Below are 18415 nucleotides of genomic sequence, written 5' to 3'. Positions count from 1 at the left end.
AAAAATATTACGTCGAAAAAACATTGAATGACATATTTAAAGCATTTAGCAATCAAGAAAGTGAAAATGAAAAGAAATCTTTTTCCTTTTCCATGTGAATTTAGAGGAACATGATGGTTTCTTTGGAATTGCACATGAAAAAAAAAATGAAATCATTCAATGTTTTGAATTTAAAATCTTTTATATGTAAATTATTGTGTACTTGGTGATTGTGTTATCATTTTATTGTTTGAAAAAAAAAACATTTTAGTGGTTTAGGATAAAAGATATTCATAAATTACCATTAACATATAAAGTCTTAATTAATTTGAGATTCTTTATAAATTTAAACAAGTTTAATTATATCAATCAAGATTAAAGAGTTAGAGCGATCAAAGCTCTTCTTCTAGGTTGTCCACAATTAGTGTTAATTAAGGATTATATTTAGGTTTGCAAAAAGTCACAATTATAGTAAAGATTGATCATTTTTTAAAGTACTTACTTAAACTAAGTTTGATGGTCAACATATTAGTATGATGATTACTTACCATCATTGTGACATTGTTACTAATCTCTCAATCAAAAAAAGTAAATTGAACTTTGCATAATTTCTGTATGTGTCTTAACCTAATTCCCTTTAAAAAGCGAAATGTCCTTATCAATTTGCATATATTTATGCATTATGATCACAATTATACAAAATGATCTCATGGTAAAAGTTGATTTACACTTCAAAGAAATCCTTAGTGGAATCCTAGGTGCATTGATATTATCACTAATAATTAACGTTAAGTTTGTGTACTTAGCGTTCGATTCGACGTGTTTTATTTTACATGTAGTTAAAACTAAACAAACTAATTGTATACAATTATTTCCATAGTTAATATAATTAATGGAGGAATAATATTAAAAATGTCAATAATAAATAGTTTTATTTTAAAATGTTACAAAAATAAATCTCAAAATAGAGTTTATTATAATTGTTACCGTCTCTATGATATTATTCACTGGATAGAGTTAATTTTAAATAATTTTACGTTACTATTAATTATGTATCAAAAATATATAACTGCATTTACTTATTTTTTAGGATGTGTCGAATTTCAGTTTAAATATATAAATTAATCTTCAATTTTTATTAAATATTGTACCAACGTATTTGATGCATTTATAGATTAAAATATACTTGAGAAACTCCACTTACGTTAAAACTTATAGTGAATTATTTTTTCTTTTCAAGTCAGTTGAGTTTAGTTCATCTTAATTTAAATCTAAACACAAAATTAGTTTAAGTATATTTGTAAACATTGTTAATCATACTTGCAAAGAAGAAGCTAGTAGAATTTACAATCACCTTTTTTTTTTCTCTCTTTATTTTCATGTTTAGCTTATCTATATGAGTGCAAAATTATGCTTCTAAATGGAATACAACTCACTGTTTGGATAGAAGGGGTCCCTTGAATATTATTTTAATAATAGTGATGATTAGAGATTTTTAGAATCTGTGTTCTTAACAATATCTATTTATTGCAATATATTGGGAGCGGAATTTTGGAAAGCTAGTCATTCTTTTAACACTTTAAATGAAGCCTAGGGATGATTATAACTACTTAGATATTTGATTAATTTTGAGAAATAATTTTTTCAACAAAAATGTAAATTTTATTTTCCATACTCATATGAGAGAAGAAGAGTGAAAACTATATGATATAAAATGAGTGTGGTAAAAAATAGGAATAAAAATTATAAAGATATTGTATAAACAATATAATAATATTTTTTATTAGGGTTACTCGTTTAATATTTTGTTTTTTCTTTATAATATAGTCAATTTTTGTTTTGTTTTAATATACAAATACTTTCTTTATTATTACTCTAATATACAAATACTTTCTTTATTACTAACAAGCTCAGCCTAAGTTATTCAAAAGTAACAATCCATTATTCAAGAGCAATAAAACTACATGATGAATTCTAATAAAAACAATTTTTAATTAAGTTTACCAAAGAATAATTCTATTTACAAATAATGTAATTAGATTTATTTAGACGAATTTTTACATACATAAAAATCAATTATACCCTTTCCATCACATGAATATCATCCTTATAAATATTTGAATGTATGTTATATCTTGCAATTATATGTGACTACCAAAATGTGTCTTTTTTTTTTAAATTCTAAAAACATTCTTAGGAAACACTTATACCAACCTTTAAAATATTAAAAATTATACGAATCATTTAAAAAGTAAAAAACAACTAAAATGAAGTAAAAACCTATTAGAAATTTAAGTATAAGTGTAAGTTCATAAAACGAGGAGGAGATTGAGTACAGTAGAAATTCATTATCTAAAATCTTAAAATTTTGGATTAGAAATTATTTATATTTTTTATTTAACTCATGTATAATTGTATTTCTCTAATAATTTTCTTCGAAAGATCCATTACAATTAACATATATTATAGAAAAATATATATTTTTTATAGACTTGTATGATCCCATTATAACTTCAACTCGAACTGAAGTATTTATGTTAACCTTCACGTACATAGAATCTGACCAACTTTTCGATACAAAGTGGTTTCTCTTGATGCTACTTTAATGGCAATGATTAGAAATTTAAAAACCATGCATTTCATTTCATGTGTGATTTCACAGCACTATTTTATGAAATGCATGATGTCGAAGTCTCTACAAATTGTGCATTATGTGTATACTTTTTAAAAATCTTGAATACATTTATAATGGGTTTGTAAATACGTGTACATGTATACAAATACTATGCATCCAATTTGAATTAGGTTTTTTGCTTTTGTTGTTTTTCCATGGTTTCTCACCCACACATAACTTGTTTGAGGTGCTTGTCCTTTTTGTTTAGGGCCATTCTAATTGTTTGAACTTGGAATTCATATTAATTATAATTTTTCATCACCAAGAAATCTCAACCAACCCACCATTAGCAAAAGTAATAACATATTAATTATTGTATATTCATTAGGTAAGTTTACTTTCCTTAATTTTCATAATTATTAATTAGAAATTAAGTCTTCGCAGATTGTGGTTGGAAGAAGATCATAACTTTGGATGGTAAGATACGTGATCTCTGTTGATACAACATATATATAGAGACAACTTAGCCAAATTTTAATCCATTTTGTCCTTAATTTGTGAAAACCATGGACTAAACAAATTCTTAGCCATGATCTTTTCGGTAACAATAATAAACCTATTCTCTCATATCCTGATTTTCCTGCTTATTTTATATCCTCTTTTGGCTCTTACTTTTCTTTTATATCACTCATTACAACATTCCCCTTCACTTTTATATTCTCTCTCATATCCCATAAATACACACACACATTACTCAGTAGGATTTAAGAGGGCTACTTTTGTTTAAATTTTTTTTTTAAATTGTTCTTCTTTACAACTTGATAATAAAAAGAAAATAAGAGATTGAAAATGAAATTCTATTTAAATGAAAGTATATATTAGATATGAACACGATTGAATAAATTTTCTCCTCTACACTTTTTATTAAATATATAATATAATTGTTCAATATACAGAAACTCTCTCATATAACTTTTCTAATTTTTTTTATGCTTAAATAAAATAATTTTAACTAATCCAAATGTTCATTTCGATTTTGTTTCCATATTTTTTATATAGAAAAATTTAAGTAAACAGGGCTCGAAGTCTCAATTAAATGAGTTGAGTATGTTTATACTTGAAAACAATACACAAAACATTTCTCTTTTCTTATTTAAGATCCAAAAGAGTACCTTTTTTTTCAGTATTATGTTATTGATGACAGAGTATTTAACAATTTTACCACTATTTTTTTATTAAAAAAACATAATATCTTTAAATGATTTTATTTCTTTTTCATTCATAAAATTTGTAAGGATCTACTTAATTATTTAAGAGTAAAAGTGATTTAAACGAGGTGAATTATGAATATTTTAATATTTGAGTAAAAGGTTTATAAACAAAAAAGTTAATTATGAAATTTTTATTTAAAAAAAAATTATTTTTCTAAAATAATTTTCTCTTCTTTCTAAATTTTTGAAAAATTTCCTCATCATTTTGTAAATCAAATGCCATCTTAGAGATTCTGGTAGAGAATAGAACAAATATGGTTAATTAGAATTTGTTTAGGGGTAAGATTTTATTTTCCTTTCTTGAATTGGTTTTGAGAATCTTTGCATGCTTAGAACTATAATATTTGCATGTGGCTCTTCGAGGACAAAGATGAATTTTTAGTTTAGGATCTAGATTGATAACAAACTTATGTACCATTTCAACCCTCTTGCGTAATTTGAGAAGTGGAAGCTTAAGTATGAGTAAAAGCATGTCTTAATAGGTAGGAGGAGTTATTTTTGTTTTGATAGTAATTTAGGATGAATAGATTGAAAACTTGACTACACTATCTTCATTTCTATGTACGATTTATGTTTTGTTTGAGTAAAATTTGAATGTTTGAAATTGAACAAGATACCATTGTTAATAGCGAATTATTTTAAATACTTTGAATTCAATACTATTGTTAAGATATTGAAATAGTGAATATATTTCCAAATTAATGTTACATTATGAAGATTCTTAAAGTGAGTTTTGAATATAATTTTTTATGAGAATAATCATTTTATGAATTGATTTATGAGCTTAATGAGAGTTCAAGTTATTTTTGAGTAACTTATCGTGTTAATAATTCTGTCTAAAAGTTTCAAATTATTATATTCATGTTTGGGTAAAGTTTTGAAAACAAGTTTGATCCTCATTCATGAAGTTGGTATATTTTGGTATTTTTTTTTGTTAAACAGGAAATCAACATTTGCTCTTAGTTTTGTTTTCGATTAATCATAATAGAAAATAAAAGATTTTTTTAGTTTAAGTGAAGTAATTATTTCTAAAGCTAAAAATACTGTTTTTTTTTAATTTTTAATAATTTAATGCGAATGCTAAATACAAATGTAAATATATAGAAAATATTGAACTGTGATTTTGTTTAAGTGAAATATATTGTATGAAATGTTGATGAAAATAATAAGAATGGTATGAACACAAGATCATGTGAACCAACTTTTGAGTTGTGTGTTAAATAAATACATTTATGTTATAACCAAGATCCTCTTATGTTTAAGTCCCATATCTTAAAATATTATATGGTGAAAAATTGAGAGAGAAATGATTGTATATCATGTGTAGATATGCAACTTTCACTATTCTTAAGTTCATTTATTGATCTAAGTATTAGTTCATATATGATATTAGTCTTTACTGAAACATATTTAATAAGAATATTTTAGAAGACGTTAACTGGTATTTTATTTGTTTTATATCTTTTGATATATAAAATCATTTTATATTTGTTAATATATTTACGTTGACGAGATGATTTTTGTATTGAATTGGTTTGTGAGTTTTCCAATTATGATGTTTTTTTGTTACACATTTGTGTTATGGCAAACACTCATTAAGTTTACTCTGATAGTTATTGTTTGTGTAATAATCTACTATAATTATGATATGTATATAGGTGTAGATATATATTTTATCACTAATTTAAGAAGGAACTAGAAATAACTAATGATTATATAATATATGTAAAGGAATGTGTATTTTGTTATAAAAAGTTAAAGTTTTGGTTGAAAATTAAAAGGAAGAAAAATAAAAATAAAAGCATAAAGATGATACTTTTTTCAGCGGCTGTTCTCCCACTTTTGTATTAAAAAAAGAGTAAAATGGGGGCTACCTTATAAAACCTGGATCATAAAGTTTAGCTTTGAGTTCAAAAGATTTGGAAGAACCGCGTAGAGTTAGATACAGGTCTTAACTGGGACCGTCTTCATCATCATCATCATCAAATATTGTTAAAAAACTTTAACCCATTCTCTTTTCTTTCAAAATAAATATATATTAAACTCAGCTCAATTTCTGCCAACTTAAGTGGGCTGGGTTCTCATCTCAATATTATATAAATCAAAACTATACAAAAAATAAAATAAAATAGCAATGAAATTTGAAAAAATAAATAAAGATAAACATTCTATAAATAAAAAGAGTGAGTAAATTTTTCTTATTTCTTTTGGGGTGGTGTGTTATATATTAGATGATGGGCTAAGCTTTAACACCTTTATGCTGAATAAAATTTTATAATAAATGTTAGAAACTGTAAGGACTGCAAGACCCATATTACTTGACTCACCTACAGGCCCAATAACCACTTCACATACAGGCCCCACTACAAATCAAAACCAAGCAATTACAACAGATGAGGACTGTGAGGAAAATACCAGAAGGATTCCACGCCAGCCACACTACCTCAAGGATTTTGTGATCACACCTTCCCGTAAAAAAGGGGAAAACCGTTAGAAAGAAATGAAAGATAAAGTTCCTAATATTTCTTTTATTTTGCAAATGATTAGTACTGCAAGGTTATTACTAAGTGCATATATAGCACTGTATTGTAGGGAAAGGGAGAGGAAGAAAAAATAGAAAGTTTCCCCTCTGCATTTATTCTTTCTCTTCTCTGATATTCTTCTATTCTGTCATTCTCTGTCACCTAAGGTTGCTTTCAATTGGTGCTTTCATTGATCCTGACTTATCGTCATGGCCGCATCTCCTCATGATGAGCTCACTAAACTTAACGTCAAACTGGAACAATTACTCCTTTCCCATGCCAATCTATCCAACACCCTTCATGACATAGCCAACCGCACAACAGTCCTCGAATCCCAGCCGCCCCCCAATCCTTCACACTTCCCATCTAGACCACTCAAATTTGACCTCCCCACCTTTAATGGCACTGATGCTCTTGGCTGGATCTTCAAAGTCAATCAATTTTTTGATTATCACCAGACCCCTACTGATCAACGCATCCAGATCTCTTCCTTCTATCTTGAAGGCCAAGCTCTTGCATGGTTCCAGTGGATGTTCAACAATGGATTATTGTCATCTTGGGACTCATACATTCGCGCATTGGAATTGCGATTTGCCCCTTCCAAATTCGATGACCCCATTGCTTCACTCTGTAAGCTCACACAAACCAACACCTTTCAAGATTACCTTTCAGATTTCGAAACCTTGGCCAACCGCATTTCCGATTACCCCCAGAGTTTTTACCTTAGCTGTTTCTTATCGGGTTTAAAGCCCAATCTCCGTCGTGAGGTCACCGCCTTACAACCCCCAGATCTCCCTCATGCCATTGCCTTAGCCAAGCTCCACGACGGAAAATTTCACTCATCACCCTTACCCTTTAACCGCTTTGGCCGTCCACCACCATTTTCCCCACCTCCACCAAACACACCCTCTCCTGCCAAAACACTTCCACCGCTACTTCCCACACCTACAACCAAACTTCCCATTAAAAAGCTAACCGAAGCCGAAATGCAATCTCGCAGAGAAAAGAATCTTTGTTTCAATTGCGATGAACGCTATACTAGGGGTCATCGTTGCAAACCACAATTTCTATTGCTTACTACCTTCGACGCAGAGGATGGTGCGGAGGATGCGTCCACGGAGGACATTCCTAATTCAGAGGAGATCACTCAAGAGGCAGGTCTTATAAGCCTCCATGCATTCTCAGGTCAATGGTCCCCAAGAACATTTCGGGTTACAGGATCTATTCAGGGTTATGCAGTGCAAATTTTGATTGATAGTGGAGCAACATACAATTTTATTCAGAACAAGGTGGCCCAATTCCTTCATTTACCAACTCAGCCAACACCAAGCCCATTAAGGGTGATGGTAGGTAATGGTGCCTTTTTACCTTGCTCTTCATTATGTCCTAATATAACTCTCACCTTGGACACTCATGAATTTTCCATCGACTTGTACCCACTGGACCTATCGGGCACTGATGTAGTCTTGGGTGTTCATTGGCTTTCAATGATCAGTCCCTTTGTTATGGATTACAATGGTCCATTTATGCGGTTTACTTGGCACGAGAAGCTCGTTGAGTTAAATGGGGATTCTGGCCCAAACCCTTTCCCTATATCGGCCCATCAGCTCCGTCGTCTTCACAACACCAACCGGGTTGAAGCGCTGTTTCAGTTAACACTTGATCACAACCCTTTTCCCACTACCCCACTTACAGATCGTACATCCCAATCTCAAATCATACCTTCCACCACCGTACCACTTCTTCAATCCCTTCTCTCCCAATACTCAACCATCTTCTCTACCCCCACAGCCCTTCCCCCACCACGCACCACAGACCACTCAATCACCTTAGCCCCAAACACTCCTCCCATAACCGTACGGCCCTACCGATACCCACATTTCCAAAAACAAGAAATAGAAAATCAAGTACAGAAAATGCTTAACTCAGGATTCATTAAGCCAAGCAATAGTCCCTACTCTTCCCCGGTGCTTCTCGTCAAAAAGAAAGACGGAACGTGGCGATTCTGCGTTGACTACAGGGCTTTGAACGCTGCCACCATCAAGGATAAGTTCCCAATCCCTACCGTTGATGAGCTTCTGGATGAACTTGGTCATGCCTCGTGGTTCTCCAAACTTGACCTTTTTTCAGGATTTCACCAAATCCTCATGGTCCCAGCTGATACAGAGAAAACCGCATTCAGGACTCACAATGGCCATTTCGAATTTCGGGTCATGCCATTCGGACTGTGCAATGCCCCTTCTACCTTCCAAGCTACCATGAATGATCTGTTTAGACCCCATTTACGCCGTTTCATCATTGTTTTTTTTGATGACATCTTGGTCTATAGCTCCACACTGACAGATCATGTACATCACTTAGAAACCACTTTCAAACTACTTCTCTCCAATTGTTTTCGTTTGAAAGGTAGCAAATGCACCATCGGCACTTCGTCTATTCAGTACCTCGGTCATGTGGTCTCCGACAGAGGCGTTCAACCAGACCCTGCTAAATTGGCTGCAGTCAGTAATTGGCCCACCCCCAATACAGTCAAGTCCCTTAGAGGTTTTTTGGGATTAACAGGGTTCTACCAGAAATTTGTTGCAGGTTACGCCTCCCTTGCTCAACCTCTCACCGATCTCCTAAAGAAGGACAACTTTATGTGGAACGATAATGCCCACGCTGCATTCACCACCCTAAAAAATAGGTTACTGGCTTCACCTGTCCTAGCTCTTCCTAAGTTTGACTCAGTGTTCACTGTTCAAACAGATGCTTCGGGAATTGGAATGGGAGCAGTCCTTTCGCAAAACGGTCACCCAATTGCCTATTTCAGCAAGCAATTCTGTCCTAAGCTATGCAACTCTTCCACTTACATTAGGGAACTATGTGCCATTACTTCTGCTGTTCAAAAGTGGCGCCAATACCTCTTAGGACGTCGTTTTGTGATTCAAACTGATCAAAGGTCGATCAAGGAACTTTTATCTCAAACGGTTCTCACACCTGAACAACAGAATTACCTTTTCAAGTTGTTAGGTTTCGACTTTGAGATCCAGTATCGACCAGGCAAGACCAACACTGCAGCCGATACTCTATCACGCATTGAGGACCCAGCTCAACCTCTTTCCACGTCCCTTCTTATATTGACAATTCCCCACTTGGATTTTCTGCAGGACCTCAAGTCCTCCTTACAACATGACCCTGCCTTTGTTACTCTCAAAGACAAGATCGTTACTGCTCCACATGACTATCCTCATTATTCGATTCAGGAAGGCCTCATTATCTTCAAGGATAAGATTTGGCTGCCATCCACATGTTCCTATATACCATTGCTCCTCCATGAATTTCATTGCACTCCTGTAGCAGGCCACACGGGCATCTCCCGTACATTGAGCAAGATTTTGTCCTCTTTTTATTGGCACGACATTCGCAAAGATGTCAAGCAATTTGTCGAGCAATGCACAGTTTGTCAACAGACGAAGTTGCCTACTCAACGCCCTGCCGGCTTACTCCAGCCGATTCCTCCTCCATCACACTGTTGGGAGGATTTGTCACTTGATTTTATCATTGGTCTTCCTCCTTATAAGAATTTCACTACTATTCTCGTGGTTGTGGATCGATTTTCAAAAGGGGCACACTTCGGTATGCTTCCCAAGTCCTTCACTGCTACAAACGTGGCCCAATTGTTTGTTGACATTGTCTGTAAACATCATGGGTTACCTCGCAGCCTTATCTCCGACCGTGACCCGATATTCTTGAGTCAATTTTGGAGAGATCTTTTCAGACTCAGTGGCACCAAGCTTCGAATGTCCACAGCATACCACCCCCAATCGGATGGGCAGACAGAGGTGGCTAACAAGGTACTACAACAGTATCTTCGATCATTTGTTCATCACAAGCCATCCCTTTGGGGTAAATTTCTCTCTTGGGCTGAATGGAATTTCAATACCTCCGTCAATGCTTCCACCGGTTTCACTCCTTTTGAAGTGATGTTCGGTCGAAAACCTCCTCTAATTCCTCCCCTGCTTTCCGAAGACACAAACAATGCAGCTGCTCAATCCGAACTCTCCATTCGTACTGCAATACTTCAGAAACTAGCAGCTAATCTCAAAAAAGCCCAGTCGTCTATGAAGCATTGGGCAGATAAACATCGTAGGGATTTACACTTTGCAGTAGGTGATTGGGTGTATATCCGCCTACGGCCACGTCGACAATCCACTGTTACCGGTGCAACCACTACAAAGCTTATGAAACGTTTTTTTGGTCCCTTCCAAATTACCAAGAAGATTGGTGAAGTTGCATATGAAGTAAACCTGCCACCTTCTGCCAAAATTCACAATGTATTCCATATAAGTCTCCTCCGTCCTCACAAGGGGCCACTACCGTCATCTCCTCTATCCCTCCCACCTATCATTGAGGATCACCAACCAATTCTGGAACCAGTTGCAATTGTGGATTGGAAGAGCAATACTGATTTCCCCACATCCGATATTCAGGTACTGATCCAATGGAAGGGTTTGCCATTGGAAGAAGCAAGTTGGGAATCTTGGTCTCAGGTCCAACAACAATTTCACCTTGAGGACAAGGTGCTTTTTGATCAAGGAGGGGATGTAAGGACTGCAAGACCCATATTACTTGACTCACCTACAGGCCCAATAACCACTTCACATACAGGCCCCACTACAAATCAAAACCAAGCAGTTACAACAGATGAGGACTGTGAGGAAAATACCAGAAGGATTCCACGCCAGCCACACTACCTCAAGGATTTTGTGATCACACCTTCCCGTAAAAAGGGGAAAACCGTTAGAAAGAAATGAAAGATAAAGTTCCTAATATTTCTTTTATTTTGCAAATGATTAGTACTGCAAGGTTATTACTAAGTGCATATATAGCACTGTATTGTAGGGAAAGGGAGAGGAAGAAAAAATAGAAAGTTTCCCCTCTGCATTTATTCTTTCTCTTCTCTGATATTCTTCTATTCTGTCATTCTCTGTCACCTAAGGTTGCTTTCAGAAACCTTTTAAGGATTTAGTTTTTCAAGAATACATTTTTTTTATTATGAATTAAAGTTCAGTTGAGTTCATCAAATTTTGCTGCTTTGCATATTCTTTCTTTAACGCTCCTCTATAAGTTCTAACTAATGGTAAAACATGTTCTAAAAAGAGTGTGATGAATAACATATTAATTAACACTTCAAATTTTACTGAGAAATTAATAATAGTATACAGAAAGTTATAAACATCAGTCAGAAAGGGAGAAAATATGAAATGATTTAGATAACAGATGTGATGAAGGAGATAACAAAACAATGCTGTAAAAAGAAATATGGTGTAAATATGTTATATTAACAATATAAAGTTATGTTAATCTGAGTGGCAGTAGGTTATTGCTGTGGCACTGTTGTTGTTTATTTATTATTTTTGCAGTTATATGAATGATGTCAGCTCGGTAACTTTTCAACCATGGAGAATCTTTGATGTTAATATAAAAATCACAAGATAAATTGCGATGAGTGCTGACCATAGAGAATTTCTCTACCATACAAAAGGGTCTTTTTCTCTGTGCCCCCGTTTTCCATATACAATCTCAACTTTTCAACTAATCTTTGTGCAGTTTTTTGAAGAGAGGACCCTTTGACATTAAGATTTAGCTCAAGTTACATGGCACCAGGTTCTTCAAGAACAGTGATGAAGTGTAAAAAAGTTGAGGAAAGAATGCAGAAGAAAAAATCAATGGCAAGGTCTTCTGCTACTCTTTCTACTACTACTTCTTCTTACTCTTCTTCTTCTTCAGGTACCAAAGAAGTAAAGGGTGAAGATGATCACAATGAGGAAGATATATGTTCTACACCAAAGGGTAAAAGGTTCAGAATACCAGAAGTCTCAACATGTCCACCAGCACCTAAGAAGAGAAGAGTTTCCACATGCTCCTCCAAGAAATCCCCAATAGCATTTTTTTCTTCACCAGATATGGAGAACTTTTTCTTTTCAGCCATTAAAACTGTAACAGCTTCAACTTTTACCCCAAGTGGAGTTTGAACTTCAGTTTCTGATCACCCTTTTCAAGTGACAGTGTTTATGTCTAGTTTGTAGTAGCAGATATGCAGAATACACACATATATAAATAATATATATATATATATATAGCTTAATTAATTGTTAGGCTTGTTTTTTCTTTTATTAATAATACTTCTAATGGTTTTTGCTGATGGATGATGTTGTTAATACTTCTTATTGGGGTCTGATTTCCATAGGTATAATATGTATGCATAATTTGCTTGATCAATATGTTGACTGAAACTGGCTTCAAAATTGTTGTAATTTGCATAATTATATAGTAATTGATGAATTGATGAAAATGTTGACTGATAGACACCATTTTTTCAGATTGATGTTTAATTTTATGAGATATATATGTTGTTGATTTTCATCTGCTATATCTCTCTGATATGCTTTAATGTTACCTGCATAGAGTCATCTCCACACAACACGTAGAGAAAGGAGAGGGAAGAAAAGTAACTTTTTGAAATGAAGGGTAATAGGCTTTTGAATGTTCCCTCCTCTGATACTTTTCAATTTTTTCTTTTTTTATTCTTGTATTCCTATTTTTCTTTTTATTCTTATTTTTTTAATACATTACTCTTTCTTATTGAAAACATATTCAATGAAAAGAAGTTTGTCATGTTTTTCAATAATTTTTACTTTTTATTTACAACAAGTAAGTAGTGTCTATATCAGTATCATTAATATTCCTTGTTATACGTTTACTACAATATGAAAATAAGTAAAATAACTAGATAACATATAATCACTTCATTCAATTGAGAGGAGTTAACACACATATATAGGATAAAATTTAAACAGTTCATGCTATTTCTTTTAAATTTTATTTTAATTATTGTCTAATTTCACTGAATATTAAATTTCCATCATATCTCTCTCACAAACATATTGGGACTATCGCTAATTTGGATCTCACACATACGTATATGCTTTGTTTTTTTTTTATATATAATAATGTAAATAAAACATTCGAATGAGATAAATGAAATTATTGTGAGCAAATGCAAGTGTAACAACAATTTGGAACTGTCTAGTTTTTATTTCGAGCTGAAACATTGAATGAATTTTGAATTAAACTGAAATAGATGGGTAAAAACAATTTTTATATTAACTTTAATATGCTTTTAGTTTCTAAAATTTGAAGAGGATTATTTTGTTCTCTCAAATATAAAATTAATTTTTAGTTCTTACAGTTTAAAAAATATTTGAAATTAATCCCTTTATTCTAACTTTTTTTTTCAAACTTCACCTATGAATAACGAAATACAAATTTACTTGCATGATAAATCACTTTGCATTTTATATCAGGAAAAATCATATTACATGTGAGTTTTCTTTTTAAAATACTTATTGGAGGACAATTGGCCACAAAGAGTAATATAATAAAAAACATATTTATTTTATATTTGAGGGATTAAAATATATTTATATTTAATATATTCATTCATTGAATGTTATAGAAATGTTTAAAATGTTTAATATCCTAAGTCATTCAATAAAACATCACTCAAATCCATCTTTATTGATGAATATTCGACCCTTTCATTTAAAGAATACTTTTATCACATAAAGTTCAATCCCAGATTCAAACATGTAATATAGACTCATCTTTCCTTTTTAAAAAATAAATAAATATAAGACTCATATTAAGATTTGTTCTTATAACATTCCTTTATTATATTTGACTTAATGGATTACAAATTATCTTAGACGATTTATTCATCCAATAATAAATAGTGATCAAGTCATTTTTTTTTATTTTGTGTAAATCAATTAAATACATTAATAAATGTACTTCCCTATAAATTTCTCTTCCTCCCCTTTTTCTTTTTATCTTAATTACTTTATTCTCTTTACCTGTGTACTTCTCCATAATCATCTATCTTTTCTATTCACCCCAATTGAAATGAGAATTAAAATAGTTAATCAGATTGAACAGCAAGTAAAGAAGGAAAGAGATAGAGGTATAGGAGCTATGCAAAAAGAAAAATGATAAATGAGTGATAAACTAAGATATTGGGTATGATTATCATTGCTGTCAATCTTATCTTGTACATGATTCGAGAGGGAACATGAAAAGAAAATAAAAAATAAAAAAATAAAAAAATAAATAAGGCAAAGCACTCTCTGCGGCTAGAAAACGAGAATCCAAAGACAATGGATAGCTTCGTGAGGGAATATGCAAACCAAAAAAGTTGGGTATGTGCATGCAATTGTTTAGGGTTAATTATTCAAAGAAAAACAAGACATGAAAGATGAGAGAGAAAAAAAGAGGCACATGGACGAGAAGAATCCGATGAAACAGCTCGTGTCGAAGCTGATAATTTTAATTTAGGTTTCTATGTATGGACACACATAAATGGGGGAATCTCCAGAAACTCCTCGTGAAAATTTTAATTCTTACGTTCTTTTACTTTATGACAAAGAGCAAAATCGCAGTTATAAATTTGGTGTCGGCGCTAGGGACACGAACTTTTCCTGCATTGTGACGTTGTTCTTTCATGCCAATGTCGTTTTACCACTGCTTCCTGTGTTTTTTATTAACCACATTCTGATTCAGTAGCATAAAGTGTTTTAATGTAATTTCAGAACTTTTATTTTTATTTTTTTAAAATTAATTAACAATGTTACACTGTTTATGAACTATTAAATGATGTTTACTTCCCTAGTTTCTCATCCACAGTCTTTAAGCTTTACCACGTCACTCAATTAAACTAAATAATATATATTTTGTCTTAGGGATCTTTGCCCTGATTATTTTTTATTTGAAAATTTTCTTAATGTTTGAAAGGTTACTGTAAAAAATTGTTATTATGTATAATATTTAAATATTTTAGTGATTATTATTATTGTTTAAAGAAAATTACTTTTATATATATTTGTAAGAAATTGTTGTATACTGCTGAAATGGAGTGTGAATTGGTATTTCATGAGACTTTCTTTTCATAAATTCATGTTAGACAAAAAATAATTTGATATTATTTCAACAGAGTTTTTATTAATTAATAAAATCTCAAAAAATATTCTTGTAAAAGTTTATTGAGATACAAAAATACAATGAATAATGTTATAAGTAAATCATAAAGAAATTAAAATAAAGAGAGCATAAAGAAAAATTATATAACAATGGTTACATTTTCACCAAAAAAGTTGTACCATGACTTTTTCTGAATTAAGACAAACAATACAAAAACAATGGTTTTATAACCATTCTCGAATATATCTTACCGCAAAAGTTATGACAAGCTTGACGTTTTCTTTTATATATGTTTGTGTATTGCACAAAAATATCTTACATGTTTTAAAATATAATAGGCTAATGATAAAAATAATATAGTGTTAAACAACGTCATGATTGAGAAGAAACTTTTACCATAAATCAACTATAGGAGTGTAGGATCGGAGATGGAAGTATAAGAAAACTAAGGTAAACTTTTCTTTTTTAGATTGATGCATTAGTTCTATCTATTGCATTATATATATATATATATATATATATATATATATATATATATATATATATATATATATATATATATATATATATATATATATATAACAACTCTTAAGAATCTTGGACTACAAATGCAAGATAATCACTTGTTGGTTGGGTAGATACATAGAGGGAGGGTGAAGGGGAGGAAGGAATGAACCAAACACCTATAACTCAGCTTTTGGTTCTATATGTAGTTGTGAATATAATGTAGAAGGAACTAGAAGGAGGGTCAATTAGAATTTACCCAAAGATTAGAGATGATGTAGAACAACAATATGATTTCTATATATCTGGTGTAATAATCAGACGTAATATCTTGAAAATACAACCAAGTGTAAGTGTTGAATGTTGAGTTACTCACACTTGTTAAAGGTTTGGTCACACATAATTTGGGTGGGGCCCTATAGGGGATTGTAGGAATTTCTTATGTATTTTTAGAATATATGTTCCCATGCAAATGTGCACTTTAACCTTTGTTTTGCTTGATAGTTATGTTTTGTTTGAGTTGTTGAATGTACCAAGACCAACTATAGATGGGTATAGGGCAACAAGTTTTGTTATCAAATGTACATGTCTTAACTATAAAATACTTAGACCCAATTAGAGGGAACATTGTACAATTTTTGTATCCAGGTTGCAGCACCACAAGTGATCCAGTATATATATTAATAGTTGTACTTTGTTAATAAAGAAAAAATATTGAAAAGCATAAGATTCTACAAGAGCTTAAGAATTATCATTAAAGAGAGTTTTAAGTGCCATTAAAATCTATTTTCTAGTTTTGCAACCTTATTTTACAAGTAGAAAATGTTATTACTCAAGTTGTACAACTTTTTTAAAAATCTATCAAAAAAACAACTTAAGCATTTAGAAACCAACTATATGAATACATCAAACCTAAGTATACAATAAATGAAAATTAGAAACAGAAGTAGGGGAAAAAATACCACTTATGTGATATCACGAATATCATTCGGTGTCTTCAAGTGTATGTTTCTTTCAAATATATAAGAAGAGAAGAATTAAATATGTTTTTAGTTGTCTCTAAACTTTAATCTATAAAATTGGAATTTGTCATTATATGAAACTTTGATATAATTTGGTTCTGAAACTTTAAAAATGAATAGATATAGTTCTTTTAACATAAATATGATAATTGTTTTTATGTGTCAAATGGATTTTTGGGTTAGCGTTTGATTTGTTTATATCGTTTGACATAGTCTAGCTTAAATGTCAGTCTCGCAGGTCGTTTAACATGTAAAGAAAAATAACATCTTTGGATTATAAGAACTATATCCATTCATTTTAAGTTTGGAGATCAACATGTATCAAAGTTTTGAAAAGAGACGACTTATAATTTCGTGTCCAAGTTTAGAAACTAAAATCATATTTAACTTAGAAGAGAATCGTTTTTCATGTTCTTCAAGAATTATTGTAGGTTAAAAGCATGTTTGTTTGTAAACAATTTAGAATTGTTAGCTTCAAAATTTTGCAAAAAAAAGAACCTTTTTATGAATTGATATAGAATTTGATGATAATTATCCAATCACAATATGGAAAAAGCCAAATTCTATATTTATACCACATCCTTTATTTATTTATAATCTCTTCTAAGTACCTTGATTTGACTATTCCCGTTAGTTTCACATCATATGAAAAAAAAATCAAATGTAAGTCTATTTGGGGTGCTAACATTGGTCATCCTTGGGGTGAAAGAATGAAGGATAGTATACTTGAGTGAAAGAAGTCAAGTTCAATCCTAACGCTTTAATCACCATCACTTATCTTTATTTTCATTCAAACTGTCAAACCTTTATCATTGTGTTATTACAAAGTTAAATATATTATATACTATTGCTTTTTCAAACCAAATCCTTGTAAATACGGTATTATTGTGCTACAATTAAACCAATGTACTTGTTGGATAATTTATACTCTTAATTGGGGGCCATCAACAATGTCCCAAACTCATTAGTCTCACATCTTTTGTGTTGTGAAGAGTCAATTAACTAGGCATTTATAAATAAGATTTCTTGATGTTTGTACTAACCTTTGAATGAAAGAGAATTGATTTAGATAAATATACATGAGTGTAATTTTCTCCTAATTCTTCTTGAAAGAACCTATTATAATAAGGCCTGTAGTTGTTTTAACAGAGGCCCAAAGCATAAAAGCCCACAAGAAGAAATATCTCGTGTGTGAAGGCACTCGCATCAGAACATTAATGAAGAAAGACGAGGCTGGTCCGCGAGAAAGAGAAAGGGCTGCAGCTCTCCATGGCAGCACCCAAACATGGCATCTGGAAGAAAAAGAGAAGACCGATCGGAAGAAGAGAGACTTCCAGAAGGTAAGAGAAAACTAAAATTTTATTGATACTATGTAGAAGTGTTTTTACAATTACCTTCTGAAAGGGAAAAACCCTAACCTATTAAGGTTAGGGAAAAGGGTACAAAACAAACTGATATAACTGATTACTACTTCTGAGTAGTAAC

At 31.7% G+C, this 18415-nt stretch overlaps 1 protein-coding gene across 1 annotated transcript; it reads left to right on the top strand.

Moving 5' to 3' along the window:
* Positions 1–12025: 12025 nt before the first annotated feature.
* LOC108324439 (cyclin-dependent protein kinase inhibitor SMR9) lies at positions 12026–12403 on the top strand. The gene has a single exon (XM_017557387.1). The coding sequence runs from the start codon at positions 12026–12028 to the stop codon at positions 12401–12403; it is 378 nt and encodes a 125-aa protein (XP_017412876.1).
* Positions 12404–18415: the final 6012 nt, after the last annotated feature.

This window comes from Vigna angularis, chromosome 3 (genome assembly GCF_016808095.1).
Source record: "Vigna angularis cultivar LongXiaoDou No.4 chromosome 3, ASM1680809v1, whole genome shotgun sequence".
NCBI classification, from domain to species: domain Eukaryota; kingdom Viridiplantae; phylum Streptophyta; class Magnoliopsida; order Fabales; family Fabaceae; genus Vigna; species Vigna angularis.
Note: the sequence above shows the minus strand (reverse complement) of the source record. Positions and strands in the feature narration are given on the sequence as shown.